At 40.9% G+C, this 12093-nt stretch overlaps 1 protein-coding gene across 5 annotated transcripts in view; it reads right to left on the bottom strand.

The window, feature by feature from the left end:
* Positions 1 to 12093, bottom strand: part of klhl13 (kelch-like family member 13) — a 204633-nt gene that overhangs the window by 23651 nt on the left and 168889 nt on the right. For all 5 annotated transcript variants that reach the window (XM_072594813.1, XM_072594810.1, XM_072594814.1 and 2 more), the window contains 2 exons: positions 5006 to 5202; positions 3892 to 4687 (listed from right to left, as the gene is read on the bottom strand). In XM_072594813.1, coding sequence (XP_072450914.1) covers positions 3892 to 4687; positions 5006 to 5202 — 993 coding nt within the window. The remainder of the gene's footprint in view (positions 1 to 3891; positions 4688 to 5005; positions 5203 to 12093) is intronic.

Genomic DNA, 12093 nt, shown 5'->3' with positions numbered 1-12093 from the left:
TTGGGTTGAACTGATGGGCCGAGAGTTGCCAGGGTCTATCCTTAGACACTTTTATGAATAAGTGTATAATATTGACAATTCTTCAGTGGAGGATTGGAAAATGCCTCTGTAAGTTCCTGTACTTCCCAAAGCCTCACTGGATATATTCCATCTGTCCCAGTGATTTATCAACTCCGTGTACAGCCAGTCTTTGTCAACACCGCCTCTTCATCCATTTTTATGCCCAACTAGCATCTCAACCACCTGCTCACTCAATGACTTTGGCAACATCTTCTTCCTTAGTAAAAACAGATGAAAAATGTTCATTTTGTAGCCTCACTTCCCTCCATGTATCGAACTGTTCCACCTCTGCTCCTGTTACCCTAAATTCATCAAATACTTAAATTCCCCAGTTCTCTCCTGCATGATGCAATATGAAAACCAATGAATACTCATCCAGATCCAAACCTAGTGTTGCTTCTCTTCCTGTTTAAAAACTTCAAACTTCCCTGTCACCTTAGGTTTCGCTTTCCTTTTGAAGGATTCATCAATACTCTTGTCTTCTGACTGTCATTTTAGGCTTGATAGCATCTTGGTCAAGTTCACAGTATTTTCCAAAGGACTCTTGAGACAGAAGTCATTACTGCTCATTTTGAGGCAATCTCAACTGTCCCATTCCATTCTCTCACTTACTTCCCTGGTCAGCATATCCACTGAGGGATAATCTCGCCAGCCTCCTTCCTGCCTCGATCATTCTATCCACCACAATTCCCATTGATCCCACCAGTGGATTGACACCAAGACTCAGTGCCTCCCCTGTAGTTTTTGCCAGAGAATCCATTTACTTCTGAATGGGTCCCTCTCATATCATTTATTCTGGATGATTTGCACTGGTGTCACTTAGTTTGCCTCATGGGCAAACTTGTCCATTAATGAAATCTTTCTATGTTGCCTGTTCCATAATAAACACTCTGGTGGTGATGGCAAGGTCTTGTGATATAGTGGGTAAGTTCATAACTGAGCTAGAGGGTCCACTGTTAGCCCCACCCCATGATTGGATGATTACAGAAGTTGCATTTGTAAGGTGGTTAAACGGGCAGCAAGGTGGCACAGTGGTTAGCACTGCTGCCTCACAGCGCCAGAGACCCGGGTTCAATTCCCGCCTCAGGCGACTGTGTGTGGAGTTTGCACATTCTGCTCGTGTCTGTGTGGGTTTCCTCCAGGTGCTCCGGTTTCCTCCCACAACCCAAAAATGTGCAGGCTAGGTGAATTGGCCATGCTAAATTACCTGTAGTGTTAGGTGAAGGGGTAAATGTAGGAGAATGGGTCTGGGTGGTTGAGCTTCAGTGGGTGGGTGTGGACTTGTTGGGCCGTAGGGCATGGTTCCACACTGTAAGTAATCTAATCTAGTCTAATCTAAACAGATTGATTCTTAATCTGTAAACCCTTCTGATACACTAATGGCAGACAATAAGAAAGGAAAACAAATGTGTTCTGATCAGCCAGCCATGCTTCATGCAGTGGCATCCCAGTAGAGGACCCAGCACCGATCCTTGTGGCACTCCACTGGTCACAGGCCTCCAGTCTGAAAAACAACCTTCCACCACCACCCTCTGTCTTCTAACTTTGAACCAGTTCTGTATCCAAATGGCGAGTTCTCCCTTTAGTCCGTGAGATCTAACCTTGCTAATCAGTTTCCCATGGGAAACCTTGTCGAAAGCCTTACTGAAGGCCATATAGAACACATCTATCGCTCTGGCCACATCAATCCTCTTTGTTACTTCTTCAAAAAACTCAATCAAGTTTGTGAGACATGATTTCCCACGCACAAAGCCATGCTGACTATCCCTAATCAGTCCTTGCCTTTCTAAATACAAGTACATCCTGTCCCTCAGGATTCCCTCCAACAACTTGCCCACCACCAAGGTCAGGCTCACTGGTCTATAGTTCCCTGGCTTGTCCTTACCACCTTTCTTAAACAGTGGCACCATGTTTGCCAACCTCCAGTCTTCCAGCACCTCACCTGTGACTATCGATGATACAAATATCTCAGCAAGAGGCCCAGCAATCACTTCTCTGGCTTCCCACAGAGTTCTCGGGTACACCTGATCAGGTCCTGGGGATTTATCCACCTTTATGCATTTCAGGACATCTAGCACTTCCTTCTCTATAATATGGACATTTTGCAAGATGTCACCATCTATTTCCCTACATTCCACATCTTCCATATCCTTTTCCACAGTAAATACTGATGCAAAATACTCATTTAGTATCTCCCCCATTTTCTGCGGCTCCACACAAAAGCCTCCTTGCTGATCTTTGAGGGGCCCTATTCTCTCCCTAGTTACCCTTTTGTCCTTAATATATTTGTAAAAACCCTTTGGATTCTGCTTAATTCTATTTGCCAAAGCTATCTCATGTCCCCTTTTTGCCCTCCTGATTTCCCTCTTCAGTATGCTCCTACTACCTTTATTCACTCGATCTATCCTGTCTATACCTTATACATGCTTCCTTCTTTTTCTTAACGAAACCCTCAATTTCTTTAGTCATCCAGCATTCCCTGTACCTACCAGCCTTTCCTTTCACCCTAACAGGAATATACTGTCTCTGGATTCTCATTATTTCATTCCTGAAGGCTTCCCATTTTCCAGCCGTACCTTTACCTGTGAACATCTGCCCCCAATCAGCTTTTGAAAGTTCTTGCCTAATACCGTCAAAATTGGCCTTTCTCCAATTTAGAACTTCAACTTTTCCATCACTATTTTAAATCTAATAGAATTATGGTATCTTGACAACCTTGCAAGGACAGTTTTGACCAGGGTACGTTACAGTCTGATCAAGAATTTTCCCCAACTTTCACTCCACTAGTTTGATAGTATAGGTCAACAATTTACTGAATTTGTTGATCACTCATTTGGAAGAGGTCAATGTATTGAACATTATGGCAGCTCAAATCTCAAAAGACTCGACGGTACATTCAGCGAAATTCCTCACCATGTTCAGGAGCCTTGGCATTATTGGTGGTTAGTAACAAAGTAACCAACCGGCTTGAGGGTGGACAACAGTTCCAAAGCAATACTATTCATGCCTCTCAAAAGGACTGAGTGTTAATATATTTTCCACAAAAGCAATTACATGCATGCCCTATTCTGAAAATAAGTTGATGCTGCTCAGACCCATTGCACTGAAACGTGAGGGCATGTTTATTCAGACGGACTTTCAGATTTCAAAACCTCACCAATTAAACCCAGTTTTGTCTAAGTCAGTTACACCATTCATGTTTTTCATTGGGAGTTACCAATATTGGGCAAAAGGCACCAGTTGTTTAAATTAATATTCAATCTAATTACAAAAGCTTCACAATACATTAAACACAGAGACTACGCAAGGCACTCTAATAAATCTTTTACACTTCATTAAAGCTTGACACAGCTAACTACTGGAGCTGAAGTGTGAGTACCATCTATCTCTTTCATCTGCTTTTAATGACTGGGTGAGAATCGATCAGGTGAAGTGTCCATTGTTTGAAGCCTATGTGTGTTGGTCCATTTCTAGCAACTGATTGAAACTGCCTGAAGTTTCCATCACCTGTTGACTATCTAAAGCAAACTATTACCATTTCAATATATCATTATCTAATTTTGCAGCAAATTAGCATCACTGCAATTTATTTGTAAGTGGATTAGAAATTAGAGATCCTTATCATCACACTTGGCAATCCAATGGATTTCTTGCCCAGTCCGTATATTAGGTAAGAATGTGGCCACTACATGGTGTGGGACTGTGCCTTTTTGGAATTTTTTTATCTTCTGGTTCAAAAGGGCAGGTGAGAACTGTCATAATCACACATTTTCCTACTTATTTAGGTACAAGAATCTGATTAGAATTAACATTAAAGAAAAAAAAACCTACCTAATTCTCCAGCTGCATTTCTACCACCAACTGCATAAAGATGGCCTTTCAGGGCACTTAGGTGGAAGAAAGTACGCTTTTCATTTAAAGATGCTACTTGCATCCATTTGTTGTACCGAGGATCGTATCTGAACACCGTGTCAACGGCAGTCTTTCCTTTCGTGTCATAATTGCTCTGCCCACCTACAACGTAAAGGAAGTTTCCAATCACTGCAATGCCATGCTGGTACCTTGGTGCATCCATTGGAGCGAGCGATTTCCATTCATGGGCCTTTTCATCATATAATCTTAACTCTTTGCTCACAACTAGCTGTTGCCTTAGCACTCCACCCAAGGTTACTAAGTGTGTGTTATCTGAACGGATACAGGTTCTTTCAGACTGCATAACAGGCTGCATGTAGGGCATCATCTGATAGTTACTGGCTTCTAGTAGCAGATTGACACAAACATTGTCCGTTCTCATGAAGTCCACCGTTTGAACATGATTAATTAATTCCTGCGGTGACATCAGAGGAAACCTAATGTTCTTCATTATCTTTGAGGCAAAATCCATCCGTGAATCCTCATATCGCAACCAACGACAGGCAGACTTGAAAAGTTCAAGTTCAGTGCAGTTTTTGAGACTGTTGCTTGAAAGCACAAAGGCAAGTCGCTCAAACGGGAGTTTCACAAATTCACCAGTACTTAGCAGTGCAGTGAAGTTCTTCAGAATGAAGTTATTCACATATTTATCTACTTCTGTCAAGTTGTAAGTATTTGCAATTCGTCCAACCTCGACACAATTTTCAAGGGAAACCTACGAAGTATCAGAAATAACAAGTTCAATATTAAACATCTGGATCAAAAGCTATTCTTTCTTGTCCTAATGTTTCCTTCATTTTTATCACGATGAGGGATACTGGTGCTGAGGAATGGAAAGCATCTCTCATTCAGCCACCCAATGTCATTTCCAAGGTAGATATAACAAAGTAAAGGTGTGTGTGTGTGTGTGTGTGTGTGTGTGTGTGTGTGTGTGTGTGTGTGTGTCCATGTAAGTAAATGTGGATGATGGAATGTGTGTATCCATGTAATGATGGAATATTTAACACTAAAAAAATCCTACAAAAAATCTTACCCCGGAGATAAGAAATACTTTACAGAAGTCCAGAACAGGTAAAATCTGCAGAAAACTGGCTGCTTCCAAAGTATCCTGCAGGTTGTCCATGTTCAGGGAAAGCTTTGCAGTATAAATAAAATCAATGATCTTCTTCAATCCTATTCGATTCACTCCATGAAGTTTAATGCACATGAGGTCTTGCTCCTTCATTCCACCTGATCATAATGAAGAAAGATATCTCTTCAGTTGGTGTCAGCATGGAAACTTACATTAACATCACATCAAAATAAAAACAAAACAAGGACAGATTTCTCTGCAGATCCCCAGATCAGGACTGATTGATGAACCCATTTTACACAATGAATTCACAAATATTGGAAAATTTACCATCTTTTAAGTCAGATCACAAAGAAAGCCATCATCAGTAAAGGAGCATTAAGGAAGGCCTAGAAATTTTTATCACTTTGATTAGATTTGAAATTATGGATCAGGAAATATTTCGACCATACAAATGATGTTCAAAGACAAGTTGGTTTCTCCAGTGTGGATAAATTGTAAATGCATGCAATAGTAACAACATCAATTTACCCATAAATTTTTTCAACCTAGGAAATAGCTCAAGAAATCACACCGTGAAGGGAAAAATGGGAGCAATTCTATTAACCCATGTAAGGGGAGTTAGAAGCAGCAATTGAAAGCTTGCTCTAAATAATATTTTAAAGATTTGAATGGAGGATTATCAGATTAGTCATGAATTCACTGAATGTTGGATGGAATGAATGGCATACTTCTGCTGCCACAGCTTATGGTCCAAGAGGTTTTGTTTTCGGAATGATGTGGATGTTTTTAAGATGGATTGAGCTGTCTGCTTGGTGGGGATTCACATAGAAGTGTTTTAGTGACAGTAAGATGAGGTGGGTTAAGGATGGTGCATTAGTTTGCAGTCATCCATGTTATAAGATGATAGGTCTGATCCTCGGTCTGCTGCTTATTAATTTCAGACAGATTAACTGTAAAGGCCCTAGAGGCGTTCTGCTCTGCCAGATCGAAAGATCAATCCCAAGGATTGCATCCAAAATGTCTAAAAATGTTATGGAGGAAGATTTTTCAAATTTGACTTGGCTCGGCATGTTAAGGTCAATGATAGGCAGTCTACAAAGAGTCAGAGTTGTACAGCATGGAAACAGACCCATGTTGACCAGATATCCTAAACCAATCCAGTCCCTTTTGCCATTTGGCCCGTATCCCTTTAAACCCTTCCTATTCATGTACCCATCCAGATGCCTTTTAAAATGTTGTAATTGTACCAGCCTCCACCACTTCCTCAGGCAGCTCATTCCACACATGCACCACCCTCTGCGTGAAAAGGTTGCCTGTGAGAGCCCTTTTATATCATTCCCCTCTCACCTTTAACCGCTAGTTTTGGACGCCCCCATCTTGGGGAAAAGATCTTAGCCATTCACCACATCATGCTCCTCATGATACACGACTATGTTCTTATTATAAATGCTCACAACATGCTGCAAGAACCAATTGGTTGATTAGACATTTTCATAGGAAAGTTAAAGGCCAAGGATATTGCTGTGGGTCTGAAGCCACATGTAAGCCAGACCAGATAAGAAAATTTCTTTCTTCAAAGGACATGAATGAATCAGATGGATTTCCATAATAGTTGGTAGCCTTATGGTTATTTCTGTGTTTGTTTAATTAATCAAATTTAAATTCCTCCTGCTGCCTTCTGGGATTTGCAGTTATATCTCTCAATTATTGGTTCATGATGCTGAATTCCTGGTTCAGTAATAAATAGTTAGCATACCTCAGTAGAACTGTCTTTTAAAAGTGGTTTCCCTGTTCGCTATACTTGAACAACACAAAGACTGAGCAAAACTCAGACTGTAACAGCATTAACTGATGACATCAGAGTAAAGCACACCTCGAGATAGCACCAACCTTAATATGTTTGAACATTCATTTGGAAAGCAAGGAAAGTCGGTTTAAGACTAATATTTAAAACTTAAATAAAAACAACCACATGGGCATGGAAGCTGAGCTACCTAAAGTGAACTAGGACTCCTGGCTAGAGATAGATCAATACAGAAGCAGTGACAGATATTTAAGATGATACTTCAGAATACTCAGAACAAGTACACCACTACTGTAAACAAACATTAGAACACAGAATATAGAACTGTAACAGTAGAGGAACAGTCCGTTCAGCTGATGATGTTGTGCTGAACGTGATGCCAAATCAAACTGATCCCTTCTGCTTGCCTTTCATTCCTTAGATATTCATATCCTTATCTAATAAAGTCCCTCAAATTCTCCCATCTTATCTACCTCCATCACCTCCCCTGGCAGCTCGTTTCTGACTCCTACCACACTTATACAAGACTTATAAGTAGGCAGGACATATCACCAGCACTTCACCAGAGACTCTCATTAATGATGTTACCTAGTATGGTGACAAAATGTCCGAAAATAAATCTTCCAGCTCAATGAGCTAACGTACATACTGATCCTACATTGTGTAAAAAAACTTTGCACCACACATCTCTTCTGAACTTTCCCTCTCTCACCTTAAATGCATACCCCCTAGTTTTAGGTGATTCAACTCCAGGGAAAAAAAGACCTTCACCATAACCCCTATCTATGCATCTCAATGTTACAGATTTCTCTCAAGTTCCTCTTCAGCCTCACCCAGGCCAGAGAAAACAACTGCCTTTTTCTAGCCTCTCCTTATAGTTCATATCCTCTAATCCAGGCAGCATCTTAGTAAACCTCTTCTGCACACTTTCCAAAGCCTCCACATCCTTCCTGTAATGTGGCAACCAGAATTGAACACAATATTCTAAGTGTAACCAATGTCTTATAAAGCTGTAAGATGTCATTCTGACTCTTATACTCAATTCCCCAACCAATAAAAGGTAAGCAGCCCAAAAGCCTTCTTTACCATCCTATCTACTTGCGTGGCAACTTTCAGGGAGCTGCAGACTTGAACCCCAAGATCCCTCTGTACATCAATGTTATTCAGGATCTTGTCATTAACTGTACACTTTTCCTTAACATTTGATCTCCTGATAGCATAGTTCTGTTCCTTGTTTGTATATCTGTGTAATAATGAAATGAAAAACCATTTTACTTTGCGTTTGCTATAGAGGATACAGAACAAATTCCAGTCATAGCTATGAATTAGGTAGTGAGGAACTTTGTGGAACTACATTCAGGAGGACAGGAGTAGGCCATTCAGCCCCTCGAGCTTGCTCTGCCATTCAATAAGGTCATGGCTGATCTGTGGCCTAACTACATATGCCTACCTTGGACTCACATCCCCAGATACTCTTGCTTATTAAAAATTAGTCTATCTGAGATTTAAATTTAAATTATTAAAAGCCTTCTCCAAGTCCAGATAAACAGCATCTATTTACTTGACTTACCTGTGTCCACCTTTATCATCTTGTCAAAGAAACTCTAAAGTTTGTCACATATGATGTACCTTTCATGAATCTATGCTGACTCTCCCTAATTAACTGAAACCTTTCACACTGATCAGTTACCCTATCCTTGTAGACACCAACAATTGCCCCAGAACAGATGTCAGGCTAACTGGACAATAAATACCAGATTTCCCTCTGTCACCCTTCTTAAAGGCAGAGTGACATGAGCAACTTTCCAATCGAAAGATGCAACTCTCGATGGAACTCTGGAAGATTATGATTAAGCTATTGGCAATGTGTTCTCCAACCTCCTTTAAAACCCGTGGACAGAAACTTTCAGACCATGGGCATATGTTGCTCTTCAGTTCCATTAATTTCCTCATTCCTGATTATTTACTTCAGCTAATTTTATGATTCTCTTGTTAACATTTGGGACTGCTGGCAAGCTATCCTCCTTATCTGCGGTGAGTACTGAAGTAAGTGATTTTCCATCATTGACAATATCCCCATACTTGGCCCTCAGTGGGCCAACAGTACTTTATGCCATCATATTTCCCTTTATGGAACTATAAAATCTCTTTTTGTCTTTTATGCCCCTTTCAAGTTTCCCTTCATCACCCTTGTTAGACTCTCTTAGAAGCCACTTTGTGGCCTTTTGTTGGTTTTTGAATTTGCGTCATTCTGTGGGATCTGTATTGATCTTTCTGTTTTCATAAGTCCTTTCTTTTAATGTTATGCTGTTGCCCATCCCCATCTCCACAGCTTTTTTTTTTGAGTGAGGTGGAGCTTTTCCTCTCATGGGTACAGACTATTTTTGAATACTATTACATTTTTCTTTGAAATCCCTCCAATGTTCCTCAGTTGTTTTTCCTATAACTTACCTTTTTCCAGTTTACTGTGGACAGTCTCTGCCTGGCTTAAAATCAATGTCCTAGTATCTGATCTGTGCTTGTCTCTTACAAACATTACATGAAACCCAATCATGCTATGAACCCTCTGACAAATGCTCACGAACAACTAAGACACTAGTTAAATCAAGCTTATTGCTCATTACTAGATGCAGTATTACTTGTCCCCTTGTTGCATCTAAGACATTTGCCATAGGAAACTACTCTGAGCACACTCTAGAAATTCACCACCTTTCTGGCGGGTTTTTATTGTTTCCCAGTCTATGTCAAGATTAAAATGCCCCATTAATACAGTGCTGTTTTTGTGACATATTTGCCCAATTTCAACATTTATACAATGTAACACTTCTAAGCTGCTACAAAGTGGTCTATATAAAACATTGATGGTTTCAGTTCCTTTCAAGTTGCTCAGTTCCACTGGAGTGCTTTCCCTTCATTACATCCTCCCTAGTGATTCTATTGCTCATCACTAATTTCTAGTCCACCTCCTCTGCCAGTTTCTCTATTCCTCCTCTAAAACTTATAACCTCGTAGGTTTAGTTCCTAGTCCTGACTATCCTGCAGCAATGTCTCTCAGTAATGGTTACAATATCATTGCTCCTAATTTGAATCTGTGCTTGCAGCTCATTTAATTTATTCCTTACACTCCTTGGCATTGAACATACTAATGCAATTGCAGGCTAATAAGTCCCTGGCTTCAGCTGCACTTTGTTTTAGGATCTTAAAAGAGTTTGCCAATGAGGTAGTAGGTGGATTGCTGTGAATTTTCCAAAATTCACTCGATCCTGGAAAGATTGAAGCAGATTGGATTATAGAAAATATAATCTTTCCATTCAAGAAGGAAGGCAGCCAGAAAACACACTAATAGGCCAGTTAGCGTGAAGTTGATTGCTGCAAACGTATGGGAAGAGGGGAGAGCTACTTAAGGGAGGGCCTGTTGAAAGCACACAGTGAGGAAGTTTCACATGGTCAGGAATCAGAGATCACATCTGGAGTGAGGCACAAGTCTGAGCAAGTAAACAGTTTGAGGAATTTAGAAGTAGCATGGAAATTTGGTGCAGTGGGGAGCAAGGTGCTTTTTGCTTGCTTTTTTCCAGCTCAGCTTGCAAGGAGTTTTTTTTTTAAACAGGATAGATTGAAGCTCAGAATCAGGAACTCAGCGTAAAACAGTGGCATCACTGGTCAACTGTAAGTTCACTCGTTGGTGATAGCTGCTATTCTGACTCCTTGCAGTTTGGAAATAGGGAAAATATTGACAAGTTACAAACTGAAAGATCAGCTGGAAATTTTTAAAATTCAAATTAAGAGCTAAGTAAATAAAATATTGCAGGACAAGCAACATATTACTCCTGCCTGATGTGGTAGCTGATGGACCCCATTGTGGTTCGAAGTGATTTGTTTGTTTGTTGATGAGGAACTCTGGCTCAGAGTCGATGAGCTGGAGTCTGAGCTTCGAACACTGCAACACGTTGGCGATGGGGAGTTACCTGCTGCTATGTTTCAGGGGGCAGTCACTTACTTTAGATTAATTACCTCAAATTCACTCGGTGGTCAGGGACAGGACAGCGTGACTATGAATGCATAAGGTAGACTGATCCAGGAGGTAGCGCTGAAGGATTTGAGAATTTTGCTCCTTGTCTGGATGAGAGTGGGTGCTGTAGGAAGGATGAGCAAACCGACCACAGCACTGGGGACAGGAAGTCATTCAAGAAGCAGGGAGAAAAGAGAAATCACTTGTAATTGCAGATAGGATAGGCAAGGACATAGGCATCATTATCTGTGGCCTAGATCGAGAGACCCAAAGGCTTGTTCCCTACCTAGTGCTCAGGTTTGGGTTATCATCCGAGTTGCAGAGGAACTTGGAGTGGGAGGGGAAAGACCCAGTTGTCGTAGTAGAAAGAGGAAAGAGGTCCAATTGAGGGATTATACACAACAAGGGACTAAATTAGACAGCAGAACCAAAAAAGGATTACTACCTGAACTATGAGCTAACTGGCACAAGGTCAATAAGATCAAAGACATAAACACGTGACTCAAAGAATGGAATAGCCGAAACAGGTTCAAATTCATGGGACGATAGTATCAATACTTTGAAGGTGGGAGTGATTCTGATGGGACGGGCTCCACCTAAATTGTGCTGTGACTAGAATCCTGGCAAATCCATAACCAGAGCTTGAGGAAAATTATGAGAAGGGAGGTAGTCAATGCAGGACCTGGGTGTTGTCCTTAAAGGACTCCTGCCCGAAACGTCAATTTTCCTGTACCTCGGATACTGCCTGACCTGCTTCGCATTTCCAGCACCACTCTAATCTTGACTCTAATCTCCAGCATCTGCAGTCCTCACTTTCGCCCTGTTATACTTAAGTGCATGTAGTATACTTATCAAGGTAAATATGAGCTTGTAGCACACATTAAAATTGGTAGGTATGATGCGTGGATGTTACAGAGATGTGGCTGCAACGGAATCAGAGCTGGGAACTAAATATCCAAGGATGCACATCCTATTAAAAGGACAGGCAACTGGGCAGAGGGAGAAAAGTTAGGAAGAAATTAAACTAAATTGATAGTAGGAAGTGACTATCGAGTCGGAAGGTTTAGAGTCTGTGTGGGTAAAAAGACTCTGATGGGTGTTGTGTACAAGCCTCCCAACAATTCGTAGTCAAGATGTGGGGAAGAAAATAATTCAGGAAATAGAAAAGCTGTGTAAAAAAAGTAACTTTAACAATAATCATGGGGCAGTTCAATATGCACATGGACTAGGATT

This window comes from Chiloscyllium punctatum, chromosome 25 (assembly GCF_047496795.1).
Source record: "Chiloscyllium punctatum isolate Juve2018m chromosome 25, sChiPun1.3, whole genome shotgun sequence".
Taxonomy (NCBI): domain Eukaryota; kingdom Metazoa; phylum Chordata; class Chondrichthyes; order Orectolobiformes; family Hemiscylliidae; genus Chiloscyllium; species Chiloscyllium punctatum.
The sequence above is the reverse complement of the archived record's forward strand: the minus strand, read 5'-3'. Positions and strand labels throughout refer to the sequence as shown.